The 13,791-nt window shown below is 41.5% G+C and overlaps 1 protein-coding gene across 3 annotated transcripts in view; it reads left to right on the top strand.

Moving 5' to 3' along the window:
• The window catches only part of ckap5 (cytoskeleton associated protein 5), a 106,261-nt gene that overhangs the window by 44,694 nt on the left and 47,776 nt on the right, over nt 1–13,791 (top strand). For 2 of the 3 annotated variants that reach the window (XM_079681519.1, XM_079681520.1), the window contains exons 17-28: nt 4,788–4,973; nt 5,319–5,413; nt 5,598–5,781; nt 5,939–6,087; nt 6,492–6,666; nt 7,062–7,175; nt 10,876–11,004; nt 11,534–11,728; nt 11,845–11,971; nt 12,246–12,328; nt 12,672–12,776; nt 13,546–13,668. In XM_079681519.1, coding sequence (XP_079537645.1) covers nt 4,788–4,973; nt 5,319–5,413; nt 5,598–5,781; nt 5,939–6,087; nt 6,492–6,666; nt 7,062–7,175; nt 10,876–11,004; nt 11,534–11,728; nt 11,845–11,971; nt 12,246–12,328; nt 12,672–12,776; nt 13,546–13,668 — 1,665 coding nt within the window. The remainder of the gene's footprint in view (nt 1–4,787; nt 4,974–5,318; nt 5,414–5,597; nt 5,782–5,938; nt 6,088–6,491; nt 6,667–7,061; nt 7,176–10,875; nt 11,005–11,533; nt 11,729–11,844; nt 11,972–12,245; nt 12,329–12,671; nt 12,777–13,545; nt 13,669–13,791) is intronic. The other variant, XM_079681521.1, reaches the window with a different exon arrangement.

A 13,791-nucleotide genomic window follows, 5' to 3' on the forward strand; every position in this document is an offset into this window, starting at 1 on the left:
CTAGCTAGCTCAACGATTCCTTAAATAATATTGCCACAGAAACGCTATGCCGCTCCGACAGGGAGCTCTGCTCTGAACACCTGAACGGCCCGTTCTAACAGCTGTTCACCAGCGGTCCATTCTGTGCCACAGTGACTCCGGACGCGCAGTTAATATTAACGAACGCACCCGTAGGTAATGTAGCTGCTGAAGCTAGACCATCATCTCGGAGCAGCAGAGCCTTATTATACATCCATGAGCTGAGCCGACAGGCAGGAAGACTCGAGCACACAGCTCGCACTTCATTATAATATATAAAAAAAGAACACCATGCGTGTCATGATGGCACATAACAGCTCACGGCCGCAGATTACTCCGGGTCCCAGGCCCCCCCATACCCCAAAAATATTTTTATTGCAGATCTACATGAATCACACAAACGACCTATTTTGGATTCAAAACGGCGAATTTCGACAAGTTTGCATCAAGCACAACTGAAACATAACATCTGAAACGATGTAACAACATAATACACTTTGATGCAGCTTGTAATGTGAGGAGTGAGGGACACGGCTTAGAACGGGCGTGTCTTCTGGCAGGACAGGAGAGTGTGCACCAGTCTGCCTTGATCTATGAATTCATGTCCGTGACACTCACTGCTGCCCACAGCTGTTTTATAGAAGGAAAACCTCCTTCACTTCATGAAAGTGTTTTAACCACACACCTCTACACACGCACACGCACACGCACATGCACACATGCACACATGCACACATGCACACATGCACGCATGCACGCACGCACGCACGCACGCACGCACACACACACACACACACACACACACACACACTTGACATGAAATCACTGACAAATATGAATATACTGTATTCAACTTAATTAAAACGTTATTAACGTGCCTAAACTCAGTAATTCACTAAAAATATTTATATTTTAATGGAGCCTCGTCGGCAGATCAGGATCCCAAAGCGTAGCGGAGGGATCTTGATCTGGAAAAATAGTCCGTTGTTACCGTTTTTTAAACAGTCTGAATGAAACGGCAGCTCTCAGCTGTGTATTTACACAACTAATGGCCCATCAACCACAGCTCTCTTCCCCCCTCCCCCCTTGATCTTTCTTCTCCATCAGCTAAATTAACTGTAGGTTACTCTGAGTGACAAGCTTACAATAGACACAACACTGTCATTGCAAGTGACCCTCAGTTAGTTGACTTTTATGTTCAACTGCTAAATTCGTTACTGATAAAAAAGGGCTTCTACTGTACCTAATTGCCTTAACACTAGAACCGCCAGAGGTTTTTGTATAGGCCTACCTAAAACCCTCAAATCTCGCTATTAGAATGCAATTTTTAACAACATAGGGTGCTACATAACACACTTTCAGAAAAAGTCACGGACTGGGAGACTTTAATATTTTATTGAAAAAAAGTTACATTGCACACACACAACACACATCACACAAATTGACCCGATTGGTGGTTCTAGTGTTAAATAAACTCACTAATTAATGAAACCAGTTCAATACGCATTATTCTTATTCTTATCATTCTTTATGTGCGCAGAAAAAGTCTTAAAATCAGATCTGTTTTTTAAATGAAATCTGATGGCAGGCAGTTAGCTCTGATCACCTATGATAAATGCGCCACACCTAATCGCTGGCCATTCAGCCACAGAGGTCCCTCTATATAAATCAAAACTGTAGACGATGTGAAAGCACCTATTGTTTTAAATAATGGTCGGAATGTGACCTGTGAGCCTTCTGAATTACCGTGGGACAGACAGCACATTCTAAACTAAAATGTTTAGTTTTAATAAATCATACAGTATGTATCCGAAAGGGAGCCGGAGGAAGCAAACACAAAAATATACTGCATATTAAAGCAAACGATTGTAAAGGTAACATTTTGAGCATAACAAATAAAGAAGTGTAATGTAAACATTTACATTATTATTATGATTATTTAATATATAAAGACTATATATTATTGAATTACAAGATTAAATATACTTTAGTATAGTATCTAAAATATTGATTTGTTCAAATGCTCTTCAAAACACAACTGAAAGTCCATGAAACTTGTCTTTCTGTATTTGTGAATGAAGCGCCATCTCCTGGTTAAAACCTGCAATTGAAAATCTGGCAACGCCCTCTTGGAAAATAGTGGGAGGGCTTAACATTCCTCTATACTGGTCTTTGGCAGGTCGTAGGCAGGAAGCTGTAAGCTGGAGTCTGAAATTAAGTCCTACATCTGTGGTAATCATAGATAACACGGTAGGGTCCGTTACAGTTTGTTTTCATCTAATTTCAAATAAACAAAGTCTTGGCTTTCAGAATATTAAACTTGTTTTTGCAAATTCAGATGATAAATTCAACTTTGAAGCTTGTAACGGCATAATTACAAGCAGAGAACGTAGTAACTTAACGTCACAGCAGCCATAACAACAGCCCGTGTTTCTCGTAAGTGTTTTCCCCGGGAAACAAACACAATAACGCTAAAATACACACACACGTTTACACACACACTTGCGAGCTTCCCCCAGACCAGTAATCCAAACGAAAATATCTTCCCTCCATACTATTTTGATAATTTGCTCCGCTAATCAATCAGATTTTTGGATTCCAAAGATTTTTCTCAAATGATGATTGGAAGCAGTGCTAAAGTGGTAAGGCAATTGTGTGTGTGTGTGTGTGTGTGTGTGTGTGTGTGTGTGTGTGTGTGTGTGTGTGTGTGTGTGTGTGTGTGTGTGTGTGTGTGTGTGTGTGTGTGTGTGTGTGTGTGTGTGTGTGTGTGTGTGTGTGTGTGTGTGTGTGTGTGTGTGTGTGTGTGTGTGTGTGTGTGTGTGTGTGTGTGTGTGTGTGTGTGTGTGTGTGTGTGTGTGTGTGTGTGTGTGTGTGTGTGTGTGTGTGTGTGTGTGTGTGTGTGTGTGTGTGTGTGTGTGTGTGTGTGTGTGTGTGTGTGTGTGTGTGTGTGTGTGTGTGTGTGTGTGTGTGTGTGTGTGTGTGTGTGTGTGTGTGTGTGTGTGTGTGTGTGTGTGTGTGTGTGTGTAACCAGAAGATGGAGGAAGCTACGAGGAAAATTGAAGCCGCGTAACACGGCACCCAGACCCCAAGTAGCATTCTCATTTGGTTGTCCTCACTGGTGTCATTTTCTGGTTGCTAAAAAACGCCATTGTAACACATAATCACTGATGTTCCGCTGTAACGGTGGTGGACTCATCAGAACAGAGTGGGCGAGCTGACCAATCCGAGCACAGTGGGCTCACAGGGAGGAGGGGGCAGGAGCTCCAACAAGCTGTTTAGGACAGAGAGTGAATACATATACTATACAGAGATGCTGTATGAGAAACCAATGTGAGTTTGGAACATTGCACAATATAAATCTATTCTAGTAGACCTCAACAATGGCATTATGATCGGTAGAAATGGCCATGACATGGGACCTTTAAGTAAACAATGATTGTTAAAATTGTACTCCGTGATGGCCTCCTTGTGACCTCTTGGTTATAGCCGTGTTTCTTATTTGTTTTATTTTTAATTGTCTTTGTTGTTGTATGTGTTTTTGTTATCTGTTCCCTCTAGCTTAACTAGACGGTTGTGATATGGATGTTACTTTGAGGTATTGTATGCAAAACCTACCATTGTCCCGAAGTATACTTTTATCTGATGTGCTACTAGGGGTCGACCGATTATCGGCCGGGCCGATTATCGAGTCCGATATTCCGCATTTTACAGATTATCGGTATCGGCCCTTTTTTAATCAAATTGCCGATACAACTTTGGCTCTGATGCGGAAGTTTCTCTGGCTGCAGTCACCACTGTTCACGAGCTATGTCCCGCCCACAGCGCTATCTGATAGGCTATTACTGAAGTGTCAATCAACACTGAAGATTTTCCGGGCTGCAGCCAGCCGGAGAGGCGGGACCTTCTCAGATTACAGGCAGGTGCGAAGAACACAGACAGAGGCAAGCAGCAGTGAGCGGCAGAGCCATACATGTGTTTCGAAGGTAAATCAGTTGAAAGCCGAAATTCAATAAACATCCCAATCTCCTATGCCGAAGTTGCAAAAACACCACGATCTTATGATCCAATTCTATCAGTTTCCCAGTTACAAAGGGACCTGGGGGGGGCGGTAGCATCTCGCAGCGGAGAAACTGTGACGCGCTGGGACGACTGTGACGACTGACGGCTGCTAGTGGAGCCTCGCAGCAACTCTGCTTTCTGCACCGCAATCTGGTGCTGCTGAATTGGGACTACTAAATGAGTGAGACTCAAATATCAGAAGTTCAGAACAAGTTTTAGTCGTTTTTATTTCATTTTTACTTAAGTTACTTTACTCAGGGTCACAGAGAGGAAACCAGTTTTAAGATGTTGGAAAGTTCATTAAACATAAAAAGGCATTTCAAAGAAGTTGTGTTATTCTACATTTTGACACCAAGATTTTCTGATTTGACTGCAAATGTATATCGGTTATCGGTCTGCTTGATTACTAATAATCGGTATCGGCCTTGAAAAAGCCATATCGGTCGATCCCTACTTGCTACCATACTGTCTTTGTTTTCTTTCCTGTAAAACCTGAAAATAAAAATGAAGTTACAAAAAAAGCAACGTTTTGTTCTCATTTTCACAGTGGCTACAGTGTAGTAGTTAGCAATGTTAATCTAAAGTCCTTGAGCTACCAACAGTGCATCATACAATATACTCCTTCAATAATTATTTTTTTTTACTGTTAAGCGATTAACGGGCCCATAGGGGAGGGAAGGTGCCCGTACTTATGTTTTCTCCCTGTGCAGGTGATGCAGATGAAGCTACACATCGTGGCTCTCATAGCTCAGAGAGGACAGTTTTCAAAGACCTCAGCCTCTGTGGTTTTGGATGGCTTGGTGGATAAGGTTGGAGACGTCAAATGTGGTGGAAATGCCAAAGAGGGACTGACTGCTATTGGGGTGGCATGCTCACTGCCTTGGACTGCAGAACAGGTGTGTATCCCGTTTCTCTAGGCAGGACACAACTTTTTTCTAAAATCTCAAGAGTGATCGGCTACAGCAGGGGTTCCCAAAGTGGGGGTCGCGAGATGATTTCAAAATAAAAATGGAAAATAAAAAATTTTTATTAATATTTTTTATAATTTTTTTATAAAAATTATTATTAATAATAACTTTTGCATAGACATTTTCAGGGGCGGACTAGACATCAGTATAATTTCCCCGCTAAGAGGCTCCCCCTTTGACAATCCACTAGCGCAGTGTTTCTCTGAAACTGAAATTTAATTCGCTAGCAAAAAACCCTGTATACTGTATTAACACACTCTGTTTATTTTTCAGGTTGTGTCTATGGCATTTGCACAAAAGAATCCTAAAAACCAAGCGGAGACTCTCAACTGGCTGGCTAATGCCATGAAGGAGTTTGGCTTTGCTGGGTAATTTGAAGTTCTTATTTACAAGCTCATTATTTATCAAAACATAAATATATGAGGTTTCATGGTTTTTAATGGCGTTTTAGAAAGTTCCAGAATATCTTTTTCAGTTAGTCATTTTTACTTAAGAAGAGACACAACTTGCACCTTAATGGTATCTGATGACCTCTGAACCCCCCTCTCTCAGTATCAATGTGAAGGGCTTCATCAACAACGTGAAGACGGCTCTGGGAGCGACTAACCCTGCAGTGCGGACGGCTGCCATCACCCTGCTGGGAGTCATGTACCTGTACATGGGTGCTCCTCTTCGCATGTTCTTTGAAGATGAGAAGCCTGCTCTCCTGTCACAGATAGACGTCCAATTTGAAAAGGTAGGGACTTCGTGTGTGGCTCAGGAATACAAGAGATCAAGGTTTTATTCCTGTTATACATTGGTAATAAAAACTGAAATAAGGACTTTTCTCAGCACTGTGTTATCTCGTCAACAAATTATAAGGACATCTATTTGTGTGGGCATCTCCCTCACAGATGCAGGGCCAGTCTCCACCAGCTCCCATCAGATTCACCAAGAAGTCAGCGGAAGACGAGGAGGGTGATGAAGCAGAGGAGCAGGAAGAAGATGTTGGAGGAGGAGGAGGAATGGACATCATGGACCTGCTGCCCAGAACAGATATCTGGTAACCAAACACTCACACCTACAGTGACACTGCACAAAGACTACAAGGTTGAATTATTCTTTTTGAAGTGTGAATCCGACGATAAAAAAATGAATAATCATAATTCTTGTTTTATTTTCGACACATTCTCATCCGTTAATATTTTGTTTTCTGAATGAATGCAAAAAACCTGAAATAGATTTGTCTACAGAATATAAGGTGACGCTACTATTGGTTTACCTGCACATAGAATAGTTGTTCAAAGAACATTTTGACAAGGAAATCATTAGAAACGTGTTGTCTTACCATTTAACAACACCACAGTGTATTTACCTGTCCCTTTATCTCTTTCTCTTAACTGCTCAAGTTGTAAGACACTGTTCTCACCTCATCTCTTACATCTCTCTTTTCTTTCCCATCTTTAGTGAGAAAATCACATCTGATCTGGTGTCTAAAATTGGTGATAAGAACTGGAAGATCAGGAAGGAGGGTCTGGATGAGACCGCAGCCATCATCTCAGAGGCCAAGTTCATCACCACAAACATCGGAGACCTGCCACTTGCCTTGAAAGCACGACTCAGTGATTCCAACAAAATCCTGGTTAGTGAGAGAGCAGGGTTATCCTGTCCATTAAGATTTGAATATTATGTTAGAACGCCATCTAGCAGAACTGACTGCTTTCAAATAACGTGAAACTAGGTCCAAGTCGACAGCATATTGTCACTTGTTTAATTTGATTGAGATGATTAAATTACTTTCCTTTCACTACCATGTACACATGCAGTACTTTGGAGTTTTGATTGGTTTCCCTTTCAATGAGTTAAATGTTTCTTAAATGTTTTTTGTCATATTTGAGATGTTTGATGTTATATCGATGTGTTTTTTGAATTTTTAGAAGCACAATATCACTCAAGTATTTCACTCTTAACGAAGGATTTAAAAACTACTTTTTACAGTAATTGAATATTAAAATGGCAGTAATGTTTGGTCTCCAGGTGCAGCAGACCCTGACTATCCTTCAGCAGCTGGCTGCAGCCATGGGACCGGGACTCAAGCAGCATGTCAAAACACTGGGAATGCCTATTATCACTGTACTTGGGGACAGCAAGGTATTGTGCACATTCACTCAAATCAGATGGACACTCACCACCCACAGTAACACACCTGTGTGTGCACATTCAACAGATATGGCAATGTTTTGATAGCATTGAGATGGACAGAAATGAGTAGGGATGGGCACCGAGCCCTGGTATTAAAGGGGCACCGGGGATGAATATTTAAAGACCGTGGTACCGTTAGCGCCGACGTTATCGGTCTTTTTATCCGTACTGGAGACATTTCAAAAATATATGTCGTGTATTGTTGCTACATAAACATTATATTGCAGTCTTAGTGTCGCCAACTCCGTTTTTAATATGCAAAAAGACAACAAAAAAATGCGTCTATGATGTATTTTTGATCTTTCCAATCCAGACGAGAGATCTTTCTCCCCTGTCTGTGTGCGAGGGGGCGGGGCAGTTTACACACACGCGGCTGCTACATGCATGCAACACACACACACAGACAGACACACACACACACACACACACAGCGGAGAGAACTAAGCCCTCCAAGGTGTGGTTAAACTTTACCCATCTCGATGTGGACAATGCTCGTTACCAAAAGTGCAATAAGAGTTTAGCATTTAAGGGCGGTAACACGAGCAATTTGTCTAAGCATTTAGCAAAAGAGCACCACATTCAGACGGAGAAATGCACCGTTTTCGACTGTCTTTCTGGTAGCTCTGTAGTCCCATCCACGAGTAACGTTTCCACGTCAGGTGTGTTGTGTACGCTAGCAGCAACACACGGAGTATACCAGTTAAGCCCCAGGCCCCCGGTACCGGGGGCAAAATGCAACATCTTGCAAGAAACAGCGTCTGAGGGCTTTTTAACATTTGACAAACTATGAATGTGTCATACCTACTTCACTGGAAGAAACTCAGCTATCAGACAATATTAACCAGTTTTAGCTAAACGAAACACAAGAGTAATACCAAGCCTCTGAATTAGCCCGGAGCAAAAAAATGCTAACGCACTCAGCACAGAACTCACGGTATAAATACTTATATATATATATAAAGCTGACTTTCCACAGATTCTGGAGGTATTAGTATCATCACTGTACGATCTAAACTCGCGGCAGGGGAGGCAAACCCAGACATCACACAATGTAGCTTTACTGAGCCAAAACAGGAAATAGTCTTACCTTTGCTGTTCTGATCAAAAGTTGTGTTCAATGGCATTAAAACGATAAAAACGCTGCTGAAGGTTGATCCAATGGTTAATCCAATGGGTCTATGTCTCTTTGAATTGATTACTAATAATCCATCATCACATTTATGTCAAAAACGGAGATTTCATATAGCTGCTATCAGAGCTATAACCCAGCTTCCGGTTTTGGGAATTCTGGCTGAGCATCACTCATTCACCAATGGGTAATGTTTAGATGGGTTTTAGGAACTTCCCCTCGATTCTATTGGCTCTAACGGTTAAAAAGAGGCGCCAATCATCAAAATCGACCGAGGGGGGTGAGAGATATGGCAAATCCACCCAAATACAATACGATAATACTTTATTGGTCAGATCAAGTCTGAAAAATGACCCCTGAAGTGGATTTTTTCTGTGCTAAATCTCTCTAAAAAGGTCAAACGTCACTTGTTTTGCATCAATCTTGATACAGGGTACTTATTATGTTATAGTTTGGATTCCTAATTTTTTTTGTCAACTATCCCATCATTCAAGGGCGGTTTTCACTATAAATAATGTTTTTTTTTAGACGGACACTATACTTTTTTTTTTTTTTACTATGTTCAATCTGAATTTTTTTAATATATATATATTGATTCTGACACTTCTACATCCAACTCACAGGTGTATCATTGCTTTGAGAAAAAATATTATTAATTTAACCTTTTTAGAAGTGAAGATATAGTCATTTGTTTGGGAATGTCATTTTCGAGCCTGAAACCTTAAAAACAGGCTTGTTTTGCCCAAGTGAAAAGTATTATCATCTGAAAGTAAAATGAATCATGTTATTAGTATTAAATGCATATTAGTATTTATACAACTTATATTTAGAAATACTCCGTTGTAATTATTGATGCATTCAAAGTGGCATCTGCTATAATGGGGTTAATGTATGATATTACTTTATAATACAATACATTATAATATATGATATTTTTATTTGATTAATTTCTTATTTCATAGTTTCTCATTATTTTAATTACTTTTTACATTATTGAAGTACTGAAAGTCCATGAAACAAACTGAAAACAAAGTTCACCCATGTCTTTGTGTATTTGTTAGGGCTGTCAAGTTAACGCGTTAATAACGCGTCAACGCAAAAAAAAATTAACGCCACTAATTATTTTAACGCGATTAACGCATGTGTATTTTTGATCCTCCGCCGCCCCGTAGTTTCAGAGCGCATTCGAGTTTAAAATACCATCTACAAGCTGATGCTGACAGCCCCGCTCCTGCCGCTCGCAGACCACACTTCCCCGCTCACCGGCATGCACCGACTGGCCATCGGGAGGAACGGGAGGGTGTGTGTGTATGTGTGGCGCGAGCGAGAGAGACACGTGAACATGCACACCTTACTTGTATTGTTGTTGTTGTTAGCATCTGGTGCTAGCTAGCTGCGCTAACGGATATAAGGAGCTGTTTAAATGAAAACAGAGGAGCGACATTTCGCAGATAACTGCGCCGAGCACTTGACTTTATGCAGGTCGCCAGACAGTGGGACATTGTACGAGAAGTCAGCACACTCAGCACGGATAGTGCGCGCAACATGATTGCAGTGTCCAGGCAGCTCCCGTTCGAACATATGCCTTGAGTTGCACATAGATCCCACACACACACACACACACACACACACACACACACACACACACACACACACACACACACACACACACACACACACACACACACACACACACACACACACACACACACACACACACACACTTTTTATTGTATGAGAGGTTCCAGGTTGACTTGAGGCGAATATTTGTATTGTTCAGAGGTTGTTGTGTTTAATATTCATGACAATATTTGTCATTGTTCAAATGATAATAAACATTTGCATAAATTACATTAGTCCACTCATATGTTAAGAGTATTAAAAACTTGAAAAATATCCCTCCAAGGTACATTTAGAAGAGATAAAAAATGTGCGATTAATTTGCGATTAACTATGGACAATCATGCGATTAAATATTTTAATCGACTGACAGCCCTAGTATTTGTGAATGAAGCGCCATCTCATGGTTAAATCCTGAAATTGAAAATCTGGTAACGCCCTCTCAGGAAATAGTGGGAGGGCTTTACACCTCCAGCCACTGGGATCCGCTGGGTTTTTGGCTGGAATCCGTTGGGTGGAGTCCATTCTAGAGTGCTACATCTGTAGCACTACAAATACATTTTGTTTAGTTATTTGACTCTTTGTGTCATACTTTTTTTGAAGTTACAGCAACCCCTAAATTATTTTTTAGCAAAACAAACATTTATCAAAACAAGTGTTCAGGCACTAAAGATAATAGTACAACATTCAATGTTGTATCCTTTTCTCATGCTTAAACATTACACATGGTTAGCACAGGAAGAGCGTACTGATAATGGAAAATATTTTACATTTCTAAAGGCAAATTATTGCAAGCTGATAAGATGAAAAGAGTAATATGATTCTGAATTCAAACATGTCTCCTGGGATAGTTTCGGGTCCCACGACTGATGATGGACATGTTTCTGTGTTCCTGTGCAGGTTAATGTAAGGGCAGCTGCCTTGAGCACTCTACAGGCCTGGGTGGAGCAAACTGGGATGAAGGACTGGCTGGAAGGAGAAGACCTGTCAGAGGAGCTAAAGAGAGAGAACCCCTTCCTCCGACAGGAGGTGCTAAGATATCTACTCTTTACTGTCTTGTTTGTGGAAGAAAATCTTGAATTCCTTGTCTTGTACCTACTGGACCCAAAGTGACATATTAGGCATGCATATTCCTGAGGTAAATCATGGTTCACACAGGGTTTTTACAGAGTTACTGCCGGTCAACTTGTCTGTGAAGATTGCCATGTCCTTCGCTACGTCGCTTTAAAATGACCGCTCGGAGGAGAGGATTTCATTTCTCTGAACGCCTGTTGCTTCCACTCCTCTCTCCTCGGTTCCCCTCCTCGTCTCCTCCGCTCGCATCTCCTGTGGGCGGGACTAAGACATGAGGCAAGGAGGTTAAAACTGAAAAAGGAGAAGGGGGGTGTGTGTGTGTGTGTGTGTGTGTGTGTGTGTGTGTGTGTATATTTTATGTGTTTATCGAGCTTAAAAACAATTCATAGGCAGGCTATATGAAGAATGACATCAAGGAATGCATATTTATATCGTATTGGGCCAAAATATAAAACAAACGTATGACGCTCTCTTTATCCCCCAGTTGCTGGGCTGGTTAGCAGAGAAGCTGCTGACCCTGAGGACAGTCCCTGCGGACCTGATGCTGTGTGTCCCTCTCCTCTACGCCTGTCTGGAGGACAGAAACGGAGATGTGAGGAAGAAGGCTCAGGACGCTCTGCCGACCTTCATGATGCAACTGGGACATGACAAGATGGACAAGGCTGCTGGGAAACTCAAAGTACTGAAGCGATGATCGGGCTGTTGCTAGCAAAAAGTTCTGTGTGACTGCATGGCTCAAGCACCTTAAAAAGGTTGTTGTCTGCATTAATGAATGTCTCTCCTACTTCCCTGCAGGCTGCCTCTAGGGATCTGGTGGTTGCCATGTTGGAAAAGGCCAGAGCAGTGATGCCAGCTAAACCTGCTGCCCCTGCCAAAGCTGGAGGGGGAAAAGGCTCTGCAGAGCCAAGTAGAGCTGCTTCAGGTATGTATGACATTACTATGAATGCCATTCAACTCGTTCTTACTACAACACTCTTAAATTAAAACCAATTCTTAATGTAAAAAAACAATCCTTTTCATCTGACCTCGCTCTTTCTCTGTGAATATCGATGTACAAAATATGTCGTGACATTCTTCACAGTTTGATTACGCACACCCCAGAATGCAATAAGTGTGAGATGTCAATTAGTTGCTCTTGTGCCTGGTAATTGTTTGTATTGTATTCACACAATGTGACCCATGCCTCTCCCCTGCAGCCTCCAGGCAGCCAGCTGGTGAGGACTCTGTGGACAGTAAACCTGAAGTTAAGAAGATCCGAGGAGGAGCGGCCACAAAGAAGGTATGATGGGATAACAACAACAACACACACAAACACTGAAGTTTTGATATTTAGTTAGTAAGTCTTTGTTCTGCCTAATACATATTTAATAGCAGTGTAACCATTATGAACATGACATTTCATTTAAGGTGCATCACACTGGAATATGTTTTCCCATTTATTTGATTAAAAATGATAAAACTTCACACTTTCATTTGTGTTTCAGTTTATCACTTCTGTTGGCGAATAAACAAATACTTTCAAAAGAGTGTCCAATGCACAACCACTATGCGCACCATATTGTTCTTACAAGTCATTTCATGAGGATGAAATGTAAATATGTGTTTTTTTTTTACTCACCCAGCCTCCCTCCCCTCCCAAGGAACCTGTCCCTTCCCCTCCCTCCAAGGACAGTAATGCTAATAAAAAGCCCCCCAGCAAAGGGAAGGCTGCTGCAAGCAGTCAACAGGTAGATCTGTGCAGGTGTCCTTGTGATGAAACTCCTCTACATCAAACCCCCATGCTGCTCCTTATTAAAGCCAGCTGTGTGGAGCAGCAGACGTGGGCGGAGTTTCTCAGAGGATACTTCTTAGCCTGACGGATGTTAACCCCTGTCCCTTCTCTCTGCCCTGACCCGGTCGGATCTTGGCTCCGTCTAATCCTGTGTCTCTAATTACTAATAATGCCACTGAATACACAAATGTGTCACTAAATACACATGGATAAAGAGTATCTGGGTGGCATGAGTAATGCACATGTTTTAAGCTTTTAACATCTAAAAATGTGCTGACATAATAATAATAATAATAATAATAATAATACATTACATTTATAAAGTGCTTTTCCTGGTGCTCAAAGCGCTTAGGGTTATACATAAAAGTAATCAAAAAGCTTAGAACATACATGCATGCATACAGACGAGAGCAAATTGAGCAAGGTCACATTAAAAGGTTAAAGGTTACTCCACTGCATGTGTCTGTCTTTCTGAATGTGTGTGTTTCTTCTTTTGGAATATTACCATCACATTAATGTTTTTGCAATGTGTGGCCTTCCCTGAGATCTTTTCAGTATAACACTCCTTTTCTCCTGTTTTTATTCTCTGTGGCCTTACACATCTATTATGTCGTCCAAAACTCGCATCACTTTTTACTTCACTCACTATCTGTACAAAGAGCCCATGAATAAACATCATGTCAAGTTCCCAGCGACTCCCTGACACTGATGTTACCTCCCATCAGGGTCCAGCTGGTAAGAAGCCCGCAGCCAAACCCCAGAAAGATGAGGAAGACAAGTCCGGGCCAATCTTTGTCCTCATCCCCAATGCTAAAGAACAGAGGATCAAAGAGGAGAAGCAACTGAAGGTATCTGACAGCCCCTTAACATGACATGTCCTGACTCCAGTGGCCCAGTTCAACAGCAGTTCCAAACTGTATCTGAGGTATCAACTGGAACTGAAGGATACCCAATTTATTCGTTTGGGTATC

Source organism: Notothenia rossii (assembly GCF_949606895.1).
Source record: "Notothenia rossii genome assembly, chromosome: 5".
In the NCBI taxonomy this organism is placed as follows: Eukaryota; Metazoa; Chordata; class Actinopteri; order Perciformes; family Nototheniidae; genus Notothenia; species Notothenia rossii.